The sequence below is a fragment of the Prinia subflava genome, chromosome 2, assembly GCF_021018805.1.
Source record: "Prinia subflava isolate CZ2003 ecotype Zambia chromosome 2, Cam_Psub_1.2, whole genome shotgun sequence".
NCBI classification, from domain to species: domain Eukaryota; kingdom Metazoa; phylum Chordata; class Aves; order Passeriformes; family Cisticolidae; genus Prinia; species Prinia subflava.
In genome coordinates, this window is record NC_086248.1 from 24,737,953 (window position 1) to 24,752,272 (window position 14,320).

The following is a 14,320-nucleotide window of genomic DNA, read 5'->3' on the forward strand; positions in this document are numbered from 1 at the left end:
ATGCTGAAACAAGGAAGTGCACGATGGAATAGAGACAAAGCAAAGGGTCTCTTTAAGTGAAAGAGAAGTACACTTTTACAAATAGTCAACATTCCCAGATTACTGCTGTAAATCATGTGAAATACCACCAATGAAATTTAAAGGATACTAGTTAACTTGATGCTGAAAGCTGAAAACCCATCTTGATGAAATATAATGGCACTTCTGCGAAAATTTTAGTCACAGAAAATATTGTGTCTATTTAGTGTTTATTTAGGGGAATTTCTCCCTGCATGAAGTTCTATTAAAGAATTTAGCTCTACTTAGCTCATTTAATTTTTGGACTGACCACCTTACTACATCAGCCACAAGGAATTACTATGATTTTCATTTAATGTAGCAAGAAATAAACACTAATATCCTCAACAAAAGTATCACTGTATTTTTTCAGTGAAGTTGATATTCAAAGTGAGAGCAAACAAAATGTACTTTTCATTCTTACTAAGTACAGAAATATGGTACAACTGAAATAGGACTTGCATCAATTCTTAATAATAAAACATGTACAAAAAACCATTGACATACTAGAGTCTCAATGATACATTTTAGGAGCAATGTGCTATCTTTTTTATACATAAAATAAACCCATTGTTTTACAAAATTTCAGAAAGCTCAATGTAGTAAGACTGTTAGTATTCTAAAGTCAAAGAGTCACTTTACAATGTTGGTCTTGGCTAGCTCTTCTATAAAATTCTTCTAAGAACCATCATAACTGCTTGCTACAACTACAGACATCTACTCCACTCTCATGAGTCCCAGCCTGGAGCGCTGTGTCCAGCTCTGCGGCCACAACATAAGAAGGATGTGGACCTGCTGGAGCAAGTCCAGAGGAAGCCACAAAGCTAATTAGAAGACTGGGGCCTCTCTCCTGTGCAAAAAGGCTGAGAAAGTTAGAGTTGTTCAGCCTGGAGAAGAAAAGCATGTGGGAAGACCTTAGGGCAGCCTTCCAGTACCTAAAGGAACCTTACAAGAGAGCTGGAGAGGGACTTTTCACACGGGTGTATAGTGACAGGACAAGGGGGAATGGTTTTAAACTGAAGGAGGGTAGGTTTGGATTAGGTATTAGGAAGAAAGTCTTTGCCATCAGGGCAGTGATGCACTGGAACAGGCTGCCCAGAGAAGTTATGGATACCCCATCTCTGGAAGTGTTCAAGGCCAGGTTGGGTGGGAGTCTAAGCAACCTGATCTAGTGAAAGGTGTCCCTGCCCATGGCAGGGGGGGTGGAACTAGATGATCTTTAGGGTCCCCTACAATCCAAACCATGCTACGATTCTATGATTTTTCCAGGAGTCTTTCATCAGAGTTTTCAATACATACTAGAAGTATGTATTCAGAAAAACTCCTGTTGTAATGGCAGGCTGTTCTCTCACCTCTCTAAAAGAAATGCTGGATTGTGCATGAGTATCAACTGCAACTGTGAAACCAATAAAGTAAACTCTATATTCTGGAACTATGAGAATTGCTGAAATATTTTTAGTGTTTTCAAACTTTATCAATGAAAAAAAAAGTTTGGGCTTAGGGCAAAAGAATAATATTGAAATTAAACACATACTGTGTTAAAACACCATTATCTTTCCCAAATACTCCTCTTTGTTTGACAGAGAAAATAACATTTTGGGAGGAATTTCCACAAACAAGATCAAAAAGAAAGAAGGTCATAGTAGAGAGTATCAGGTCCCTTAGATTACATTAATCATGTATTCTGCTTGTGAAATTAAAAAATATGTGTACAGAATTACATTTTGCACACTTTAAATATTTTATAATCCCTTACCTTCACAGAGTTTCTGTTTTATAACTTCTTTAATTCTTGATATTGCAATATAGTCTTCAACATAAAATACGTATGTTGATGAAGGTTTATTGGCAATAGCTTTAAGTTCATCCTCCTCAATTTCAGAGCCAACACCAATTGCAAACAAAGTGATCTTATTTTTCCTTGCTTCTGCTGCTACATCTTTGACCTCATCTTGGGACTTTCCATCAGTGAGAACAACTGCTATTTTTGTTAAAAATCGTGAAGATTTTGCAAAAAGATGGTCAAAGGCAAACTGAATAGCTCTTCCTGTTCTTGTATTTCCTCCCAGATAGTGTATGGACTCCATTTCCCTGATGAGGTTCTCAGAGGAGTCATGAGTTCCAAGGGGAATTTCAAGTACAGGGTAATCACTGTACTGGACAACTCCAACTTGAATAAACTTGGGCCCTATGTCAAAGTTTCTCGTAATATTGACAAGCCAACTTTTGATTATTTCAAAGTTTTCTGGGCCAACACTGTAAGAGCCATCCAAGATAAAAACTAAATCTGCTGGAGCAGTTCTGCAACCTAAAAAAAAAAAAACCAAACAAACAAGTATTTTAATGAACACTTTCACTTTCTTCCTCCACAGTAAATGTTTCTCCTACCAATTAGTGTTTATATTAGGATCTATAGTGACAAATACATTCCAGCTGAAAAAAAATTAGCAGAGTTCATCAGGCCAAAGTTGTGTAAGATTGTTTGTGTAGGGTACACAGATCCATCTTGGTATCTGAAAGGCACACCATTTTATGGTTTCTGCATTAGCATCAGAAAAAAATATGAAAAATTCTGGAATTCAGTTCCTTAGCTGGCAATTGCATTCCATTCAATTAACAAAAAGGAAAATGTATTGGGTCTTTTCATATCTCATCTGCAGACATAATAAACATAAAAACTCCTTTTTGTTAGCAAACCAAGCACTGTATGGAGGAAGGCTATAGCCTGGATACTCCAGAATCCTTTTACAAATACATTTTAATTGACTTCGGACACTGTTACATGGCATTTACAGAATCAGTATTACAAAATCCTGAGTCTCAATTGAATGCTACTGGTAGCATATGCTGATTTTTAAAGAAGAAAAGCATTCAGTGTATGAGCTCAACCTCCCGACTACAGAATCACATAAGCATTTAATAACTAGAGTGTAACTGCATGATGAGTTAGGCATGGATTCTCCTAGCTGTAGTCATAAACTAAGTCTTTCGTTTCCATCTGAAAACGGAGGGAATAACTTTCTAAAGGAGGGAATCACCTTCCATTGACTGTGAAAGAGGTTTTAATAACTGACACATGGGGTGCCAAGGACACGGCCAAAAGCAGAAGGCTTTATTTTTATCTCATGGCACATGAGGTCATGGAGCTTATTGTCCTTATATTTTCTGAAAGTCTGCAGCTCCACCACAGGAATGAGTGTCTTACCCTGAAATCTGCCTGTGGACACTTCTGGTTGAGTCAAGATTTCACCTCCCTTGAAAGCAAGTGACCACAATCTGCTGGAGAAATGCTTTTGCAATGCAGGTGGTGGTGAGGAGAAAAGACACTGGCAGAAGGAGCAAAGGGCACACTGAGTCCATCGCGCAGTGGTCCAGGGATATGAATCACAAAGTAATTTCAGTTGGGAGGGATGATTCATTATCATTAGACTCCGCTAAAAGCAGAGTATTCATTTTGATAAATACTCCAAGAGCAGGTAGACTGAATATAAAAAGTCCTTCTAAAGACCAAAAGGAATTTTATGGGGTTTGTTGTTAAATATTGAAAATTCCTGGACTGAGAGCAAAACTAGAGGAAAAAGATCTACCCTGGAAGTATCATTGTGGCCAGAGGCAAGTCTTCTACACTTTTTTATTCAGTCACTTTTTCTTTAAGAAAGCTACTTTGCTTTAATGTTTTCTTTTATATAAACCAGGTTTAGAGTATACAAATGGTTTGGTGGGGTTTGAGATGCTAATTTTAAAGAATGTGGAAGAAGGTCACACAACTGGAGTTAGCTTCCTCTCATAGAACCTTCATTCTTCCCTATTTAATTTCTCACATAACACTAAGCTAATCAGAACATGACTTCTGAAACAAAATACAAATACTCGAGACTCAATTTTAAATCAAAACTGGAGTTTTACCATTCCATCTGCCCCCTTGGGCATTTCCAAGACACAGATAAAGACATTCCCTTGCTAATGAAGAAATAAGATATTTAAGCTAATTTTCATATATTTTTATATTTTCACCAGGAAAATTACATTAAAATAAAATCACCATCAACAGAAGGGTACATGTGAACATCAAAATAGATACTAAAAATTCGAGGTATGCTTTGAAGTTGCACTTATCTGAAATACAAAAATTAAGACCTACTTGCTCTTGTTTCGCCATCTTCAGCTGACATATAATCATGAAGTAGCAGAACTAACAGCATCTGAAAAAATGTTACAATCTGTGCCATGTGTATTTTATTCTCAAGGTCTTGATACAAAACTAGATGGGGAAAAATGAAAAGAAAACAGAGTGTTATTATATTACAAAAAAAATTTCCAAGCTTCTGCAATTTAAAAACTGTGTCTGAGGAACATCTCTGAATCAAATCTGTAAGACCAGATGTGACCACCCTGCAATGAACCACTGACTTAAAGTGTCAGTCAGGCATGTAAGCCCAAAACTGAGCTTCCAAACTCAACAACACTCACCAGCCTTCTTGTAGAAGCTCGGTTTTCACCCAGGTGCATTTATACATTTCTCCTGCTAGGCACTTTCAAAAGTAGGTTATGTTCCTAGTCACACACTTGTCCAAACAATATCCTACTATCCCACTCTGTAGCCATTATCAAAAGACAATACCAAAAGATCCAAAATATGGCAAGTGTTTACTTATCAGGTACTGGTGGGGGGGTGCTACTTCAGTCTCAACTCACACACCTGGCTACTTCAGGGAGTCTGGGACAATTCCCACCTCTCTACCCCAGGACTGAGACTGACACCAGCAGTCAGGGTCTCAGCAAGCCCCGACCCCTCCCCAGCAGAGCCAAGCTCTGCAGACAATGTACAAACATCCAAGATTACATAAGTTATGTACATCTTCAACTTTTGATTTTTTCCTCTGTTCATGTCTCCTTTGCTATCATGATTTATGAAATATAACCCCCTGTCAAGCAAACATGCAATTTTGGTCTCATATTGCTGTTAAAAACATTATTTGACTAATTCATTTTAATTACGAAATATTTATTCATTGTGTTTATTGAAAAAATAGTGTCATAGTGGTAAAAGATACTTTTTTGGAGTACTGTATTAGAGATCCATTAATTTCAAGACTGTAAAAGAAAGTATACTGAATCTCTTTTGTGTTGTCTCATCTCATCCTTCAATGTAAAATGCAATTTTCAGGGTGAATTCATTTTACTGCAGAACAGACAACTTCCAGGAAATGCTACTCCCACCTAATGTAATTCCCCAAAGTTAATAAAGCAGAACCATAATTATTCTGTTATTAAATCTCTCCTTCAGATTACAGATAATTGCAAGGTAGAGCCATATTTTGTTATTCATATTACCTTGTGTCAGAATGGGTAAAAAATCAGACACACCTTGGGTTCTATGAGATAGGACACAAGATCCACTTTTCCAGTTCTGCTACACTGGGATATCACCTTCATTCAAACAGATTAAGTGGAAGTTTTTTTATTCCAGCTATTTGAAAAAGGATCTATTTTAACCTATGAAACTGTATAAGTATTAGGTTTGTGACACATAAAAAAATATTACCATAGTAGAGGTAGACAATTTACATAGATAATTTGGTTTGGTGGTGATTTGTACAATTGATCATCCTAAAATCTGTTCCAGCCTTTCCTGTGGCAAGTGTTTACTGGAGGGTAAAACATGTCTCTCAGGAGACCAGATTGAGCAATATCAAAGAATAACATGAGAAATTAAATCTATGTGGGAATTTGAACAGCAGGTGACTGAAGGACAACTGCACACTTCTAGAATATCAGAAAAATGTCAGCCTATAACTGAAAAAAAACCCAAAACCAGATAGACCACAGTACAGAGAGCTGATATAATAAATAAACACATTATAAGGAACAGTTTTGAAAAAGCAGATTGAACAAAATAGCACATTAACTAACTACAAAATAGAACATTACCTAAGCTTTGCTGTTTGTCACCTCTGTGATTTTCTAAATGGCTCTTTGTGTAACACCACAGAATTTATGTAAAATGAAAATAGAAAACAAGCAACTTAGTGACCTCACTGCTATCAGTCTTTACTAAAAAGAGTACAGTGCCAGCTATCATAAATGTTATAACTATTTAATGAAATTAAAACAGCTAACTAAATTAAAAAAAAAAAAGTTTTAACAGTACACTGCCTTGAATGTGAACTGAATGTGCTCTGTGTCATGGGCACAGATACTTCAGATCAGGTGTGGACACTGGGATCCTATTCCCTGGCACTGCTCCCCTTTCACCAACCCTGCAGGAACTACAAATGCCTTCCTTAAACTGCACTGTGCCCTTTCACTGTGCTCATCATTCAGCAAGCACTTACCCACTGGTACCTGCAGGGATGAGCCTCCCAGATCTGCTGGAATGACAGAAGTTACAGGAAAGAGGCAGATGCTCAGAAGGGAAAAGAGGAAGCAGGGGCCTGCAAGGAAGCTCTGTGCCTCGGGGGAAAGAGCTGCTCCACAGAAACACTAATACTTCATCACAGGAGAGGTACATGCTAAAGCAGCTGGCTGTCCTGGGGTACAGAGAGGCATCAGGAATGCTACAGCAGCCTTCAGTGCATGTCTTTAATGTTAAAAACATCACATTACAGCAACATTTCTTCTGGTGAAAACCATGGTCCAACTTATACTTCTTAAAAGGAATCAATAAAATAATTGTCCAAACAAGCTTATCTGATTCACAGAACCAAACTGTATTCCCTTGACAGGTCATCTTTTCCATTTGTGAGAATTCTGTATTTCATTTTCAGCAAAGCCTGTACTTGAGATTTCATTTCAAGTATAAACCAAAATAAATGTTTACTAGACCAAAATAGACCTATTAATAAAAACCAAAATTAAAAGGATAAAACCAGAGCTTAAGCAACCAGATAATTCCAATGCTCAATTTATTGGAAAAATAGAATATTACAGCACTGCACTTTTAACAGTCAAAAGAGATGCCAAACCAACAGCAGCAGAGACCCAGCTGCTGTATCTTGTCAACACAGTAGTTATTAAACAGGCAACCATAGTGTGCTTGAAACTTACAGAAACGCCACCCAAACCAGGAATGAATATTTTAAACAAAACTTTTGGCCTCTTTTTCCAAATTATCCCTAGTGATTAGTTTGTGGCTTTACTAAACGTAACCAGTAAAACACATAGAACTGCCTTCCCACTTCTCAGTTATACCAAACCACTTTTAATATACAGAAGTTGGTGCAGCAGAAATTCATACAGGGTTACTAAATAAATACACAGATAGTGCATCCAGCTCAAGTAAAGGGTGGCAGACTGAGAGAGTATTAGTGGAGAAATAGCACACGTGTTACTGTATTTTTCAAGTCATCCTCATAGCTGTTTACTTTTTCCACTTTAAAAGGGACAGAGTTCCACAACCAACACCAGGCTTTGTAACTCTGGTGCTGTATAGGGTGGCAGGAGCAAACCTTTGGCTATCTCCCAGCTCCACAAAATTGTTTAAATTAAAGCCACAATATTTAATGAGGTATTAACTGAGACAGGATACTGGGTTGGGTGGACCTTTAGTATGACTCATTATGGCCATTCTTTCCACTGTATGCTTTTTATCTTGGTATTTTACATGCCAGTTTGATAGCAAAATGGATGTCAGAGTGAATGGAAACAGTCCTCTAAGGAAAAAGCCTATCTCAGAAAGAGGGAAAACAAACAGCCTATGTAAAGGCTTCTGCTCTGAGCTCTGGGGCTGTACAGCACACACAATATTTCTGAGTGATTTGCATCAAGACTCAGGCAAATTTCTCTGCATCTGAGAGTACACAAAAAGTAAGGCCCTAGCAGTGCTACTAAACAACAGACCCTTGAACAAATGGGGTTCTGTAAGAAAGAACCCATTCTCCAGAGTAGAGTTGTCTTGGGTTATGTAACCAAAAAATGTGTATTCTATTTCATCTGTAGAAAGCAGTTGGGAGATGGTTTCTTTCTTCTTTATCTCTTTTAACTCCAGAGGGAGGAGGGTAGATGCCTTTTGATAACAGACCAGCTGTTAAAAGCAGGTGGGGCAGTGTTTCTTAGCTCCTTCATCAACCTCGTCCACCCCTCTGGGGGATATCTTCTTTTAATGGGCCATTAAGGCTCACCAGTGACATGACACATTACACCATCCCATTGTGAGATGCACCACTCAGTGAGGAGAGCCAACCATTCCCTACCCAGATAAAAATGGGGACACAGAGACCCCAGACATCCTGTTTTCCACTGGATTCCCAGAGGAAGACCGGACTCATCTCACCACCACCACTGAATCCTGTCTACAGGATCATCTCTACTCCAACAAAACCACATCTGTCACTCCAGGAGGATTTATTTAGACTGCTTCCAACAGCCTGGCCTGACAACAGGGTGTCAGGTCATATTCCTGACTCCATCAAGGTTTTCTAGGACTTTTGTTTATTTACCTGCTTGATTTTTTGTATTACTGCATTTTTATTTTTAATATTCCTAGTAAAGAACTGTTATTCCCATACTTTTGCCTGAAAGCTCCTAATTGCAAAATTGTAATAATTTGCAGGGAGGGGGTTTTTGCATTCTCCATTCCAAGGGAAACTCCAGTTTTCCCTGACAGATACCTGTCTTTCCAAACCAAGACAAGAGTTCACAAAGTATTATTTCTGTCTTCACCAAAGGCAGGAGAGAAAGGTGGTACAATAACACCTGGCTACATCAGCCCATACCCTCTGAGGGCATGGTCAGAGACAGGTGATTGCCTCCCCCACGCACATTCACTGTTTCATGTGCACAGCAGGGAAACTCCATGAAGTCTGGAAACTGATGACACAGCAACTCACCCACATGCTGTCATTTTAGGCAGCCTTAACCAATTGGACAGTTCCTGCAACTTATTTCTTGCTTTCTTCTGGGCAGTGCAATTTTGCTGTGCAGCAGCATTTGCACCAACAGGGCCAGTGAACCGGTGACTGGGAAGGAAATGGAACTCAGGTCTCCTACACAGCAAAAATGTGGTACAGCCAGTACTGAAACCAACAGCCACTACTTGATTTTTGAACAAATTTGAGAGTGTTGGTGTGTTACAGATGGCAAAGGCATGCAATTCCCAGAACAGCTTTGCTGTGCAGAAGTGCACAAAGGTTCAAATGACATCTCTGCAGGCACAGCACAATAATTTCATATCCAATTTAAGTTTTCAGTAGAAAATTTATACATCTAAGTGGGTTAGCCAGTATTTCCACCTTGCATTTATGATGTCTAAAAGCAGTACCTTCAGCATCTCAAAGGGCAGTTTACTGATACAGTCTTTCCATAGCAATTTTTCCAGTGCCCTAAATACATCATTTTATTCTTTTCATGAATACTCTCTGAGGAAATTTTCCATTTAGAGCAATTTGGAATCTTATAGAATCAAAAATATTTGCTCTTCAGTGCAGTTTTGTCACTATTCAAATTCATAGAGAGATTTATTTTCTCTGAAAACCCTTGCTTCTTTGCTGCATGAAGATGCCTTACTGAAGAACTACACTGAAAAGAACAGTTTCTTCCTTCACTTCTGACCGCTAGTTACTGCCTAAAAAGAAAGTCAGTAGTGGTATGGTTTAACCTTTTCCAGCATTCTGAGAAAATAGTCAGACTAAAGGGTTTATGTATTAGCTAGCTTTCCAAGTATAAGTTAACACTTCTCTCATATTGCATCACTGCATAAACATCTCATAATTCAACTAGAGATCATTAAGTCTGGCATACAAAGGGATGAGGATGAAGACATTACAACAATAATGACTGAAAGGACATACAGCAGATTCTTTGCAGTTTCAAATTTACGCAATACTACAAAAACTGCACAGCAAGAAAAAGGTACCTGAAAATCCTGATTAATATGCATTAAGTAATATGGAAAAGTAATGCAATATCGCATCACCACCTTTTTATATTTGCACCCTCCACTTTCAGAATTAATGGGATTTGCAAATAAAATGTTAGGGCAATTTACATGTGACTATTTATTTCTATCTCTACCTAATAGTATCAGTCCTATGCATTCAAAAACTCTATGAGGCTCTAAGTAATTTTGTTTCATCAAGTAATTCATCTGAATCTGTACTTATTTCCCCTTGGATTTCAGTCCCATTCTGCGTTCATGTTTTCCACATATTGTTCTTATTCATTTGTTTTTCTTGGTAGGCACAGCTGAGGAGGATGTTATACTTGCAAACATTTAAAATAACAGCATTTCTTGGGAAGGGTGAGACTGTGAAGATATAATTAATTTAGGCTTGATTTACACATACATACATGTACATAAATGCAAGACTGCCTACAAATAGATAAAATATCCAAAAGTGACAAGTACATCAGTATCACCGTGGAGGCCCAACCAGGAACACAGACTGGGGACACAGATCTGGGTGCCACAGAGCAGCAGGGCAGAAGACCTGCCCTTAGTTTATTTTTCCATTTTATATCTGTGTCAAGGTGACCATGGATTGGAGAAGGGTATCGCCACCTCTCCTGTCACATTGGTCCAGGAGGCTGTCATTCAGCCTCCCCTTCTCTTGGAGAAAGAATTCATAACATTGCCAATATTTACAAAACATGGTCCTGTGTTTACAATTCACCAGCGTGAGAAACTGCACGTTTCTCCTTTAATATGAACGCTCAGCAAACCAGGAAAATTCATGGCAACACATCAGCATCCCTCATACCATTTCTTTCTATTTCTGTGTTGGAACAGAAGATTTTGGCATAATCAGCAGTACAACTACATTCATGCCAGGATTTTCCTACAGTATTAAATATGTGATTAAGGATGTGATTTTATTAAGAGGAGTCAAGAAAGAAAATTATGTGTTTAAGTTACACATGAGTTTTCTTTGTGTTTTTTATTAGTATTAGTGCAACAAGTATAAAGAGCCATATAAAATGGTTCAGTTCTGGGTAATTCTTAGTTGTACTAGGTCTATATATGAATACATGGCAATATAAAGTACACATAGTGCACAGTTTCACATATTTTATTTCCTAACCCTGAGATCAAGCAGAAAGCAATGCCTGGACTACCTTGAAAAGAAAAGCCTAATGCAGGCATTGCTTGGGCCACCTAACCCATTTCCACCAGCTTTGCTATCTTTTACAACAGCGAGCAAGGTTAAGAGCTGTAGTTTTGTTTGCTTTCCCTCTATGAATCTAAAGCCTACCTGGCAGACAGACAAAAAAAGAGATCTCCAAACAGAGCTGGAGAAACACATGAAAAATTGAGAAGGCATGCAGACAAAGATCTCTTGCTCAAGTCCACAGCTGCAGAGAGCTGTGCAGAGCTGATGGCAAAGCAACTGAGCTAGCAAAAGATGAATGCCCAAGCATGTGAAGAACATGAATGAATATTGGAGACCTCAGAGAAACAGTAACATCACGTCTCATCTGCATTTTCAGAAATCAGTCTTACCTGCCTCTGCGTATACATCTGTTGTCCCTCAGTACACATTAGCATGGTCTGTTTTGCTGTTCAAATGCCATTTTGTATTTTTCCCTCAAAACTCAGTAAAAGCAGTAACTACTATTTCAAGATGATATTTGATATTTCGATTATTTGTGCCACAGATAAAATTTAAACCTCTCATTAAAAATAGTTGATTCAACAGTCAAGAGAGCACTGCCAAAATTACTGATAAAGCAAACTACTTCAATCTTCACTCCAGAAGATATTTTACAGGTAGGTAAGAAAAAAATTCAGAGGACCAGTAGTTTAAATGCAATCATTCTCCAGCATGATTACAATTCCTATTATTAGAGGTATTCAATATAAACAAAATAAACTCACAGGAATTAGTACTACATGCTAAGATTACACTTTATATTTATACCTGTGCTATATATATAATGTATAAAATATTATGCAGATTATATAAAGTGCAGAGAAGATTAAAGAATTTATCATCTTTTCAGCAGATTTTGAAAAGAAGGTTTTGTATCAATTGTATAAAGGCTTTATACCAAGTTCCATGCTATACATTGAAGACTAAAGTAAGCAGTTGATACATACTATAACTGAAGTAAGATGACACATATTTTTGAGCCTTAAACAAGATGGGGTGACTGTTTATTTTTCATATGATTCAGTAAAGCACACAAACCCACATATTCCTCCAGTCTACAGCAGAGACAGTTTGTATTCATGCTCCAACATCTGAAGTCACAGAAGACTTGAGTTTTTAAAACGAATTTCTTCTGGCACTTCATACTTTGTTGGATTGATTCCCACTCCAAGAGGATGCTGTGCCAGTAGCCAGCAATTAGATATTATGGGTTAAAGAAAAAGGAGGCTTACCACAGCATTTGAGCTACTGGACTGATACACGACTGACAGGGAAGTACTATAGGATGGGTAAGTAACCACACTTGGCAGCTCAGATTTCTGGCTGCAACAAATGGATTTGAAGTCTCCCTGGAAACCATGATTTAATCCTGTCTGTGAAAAGCCTGTGCTGTTATTTCTTTCTTATCAAGCATCTTGAGATTCCACAGAACTTTCCCTCCTTGGATGGACCCAAGAAAAACAAAACAGCTAATCACTAGGATAAAATCTGACACTCAAATGGTACAGTTGAAATTAACCTTGCATACGATAACAGAAGTCTGCATAAGAAATGTTTCAACTGACTCCTACAGGAAATCTCAAAGCCCAAATTTTGACTGTGCACATGTATAAGTATCTATGTTACCAAACAGGGAAAGAGAAAAAAAATTAATAGAAATTACTACCTGGTGCAATAGTTTGGGAGAACATTTTGTTTGCACTAAAGAATTTAGAGTTCAATTGGACCAGTGACAAGAGAAACAATAATTACGGCACATAATGAAATAACTAGAAATTTTATAAATTATATATAATTACATACAATTATATATCATTTAGCAATGAAACCACTATAGAAATCAGTTTAAGAGAAAAGTATAACAATCTCTAACAATGAGTGTTGATAAAAAGAATCATAAAGGCAACTTAAAAATGAATTCAATCCAAGTAAGAACTCCTAATGCAATTAAAAGACTACTTTTGGATCATGCCTATTTATTTGACAAGACACACACAGAATTGCTCAGCAGTTACTGCTGTGGTCTCAAAGGCCTCAGAAAAGCAAGACAGTTGAGGGTCTAAACATTGTCAGTGCAACCAGATTCAACTAGGTCCTCATATGTGAGATACTCATTTCTGCTAACAGCTCCTCATCCACTTCTTTCTTTTCCCATTACATTTATTTTCTTTTCATCTTTTTATTTTAGTTCTCCACTTTTAAAAAGGGAGGGTAGGGTTGGCTTAGCTAAGATGTTATTTGCAATATGATGACTGCAACATCTACCATGAAAACAAGAAAGATACAGTAAGAAATACACAGGAGGGGATTTAAAATAAGTTTACTATGTAAAGAATAAGTCTGTGAACTTTGTTTGCCTCCCACAAATAAAGACCAGCATCAGAAACAGAAATTATATTTTTCTGTCATCTTTTTATTCTCCAAACAGGTTTGGATTCCAGCAGCAAGCACATTAGTGTAATTCATTGTTTTTTTCCATAACTTATACTTAATGCTATTATTTGTTTTAATGTAAGTAATGTCAAAGGCTGGAGAGGATAAGAGTAATGCTGTGGACACCTGCTTTAGCCAAAGGCATCAAAACTTCATTTGAAAGCCTAGTCCTTTGTAATTCTTTAACTGTCCGCTCTCTTTTTTCCATCATTTCTGGAAAAATTCAATTACAGGTAAATCACACTAATCTTAAAAAAAAAATGTATAGCCCCAGGAAAAGCTGATTAAACTATCTGTTCAAGCTTCAAAACCTAATGGCATTGTTTTATACTGTAGAGTGAATGGCTGTTTATTCAAATTAATTTAGACTATATATAAAGGTATCATGAAGTAGACTGCCCTCTAAAACACTTGATTATACAGTAGTATTTGTACAATAAACAAACTCACTGACATCAAACCAATAAAAACTATATAAGATAAATGGATAAAAAAATTTTTATGTTTTCCAATTCTATGGTTTTTAATTATAATGTTCTTTTTACTTAGTCTTGTTTTCACTGAAAAATTGGCAATTCACTTAAAGTAGGCTGTGATGGCTGAAGGAATGGAAATAGTAGAAATTCCAGAGGAATTTAGGACCTGAACTAGTAAAACTTTGAAAGAATTACAGTTGTATTCAGTGGGGCTAGATCAAACCCATAAGATTTTTCAACAGTTTTTTTGAGGGGAGAAAAAAGAAT

At 37.2% G+C, this 14,320-nt stretch overlaps 1 protein-coding gene across 1 annotated transcript in view; it reads right to left on the reverse strand.

Annotated features, from left to right (window-relative positions):
• Positions 1-14,320, reverse strand: part of COL21A1 (collagen type XXI alpha 1 chain) — a 98,045-nt gene that overhangs the window by 68,794 nt on the left and 14,931 nt on the right. Inside the window, exons 3-4 of the mRNA XM_063389396.1 lie at positions 4,199-4,318; positions 1,814-2,365 (exon numbers count right to left, since the gene is read on the reverse strand). Of these exons, the coding sequence (XP_063245466.1) occupies positions 1,814-2,365; positions 4,199-4,286 (640 nt within the window). The 5' untranslated portion in view covers positions 4,287-4,318. The remainder of the gene's footprint in view (positions 1-1,813; positions 2,366-4,198; positions 4,319-14,320) is intronic.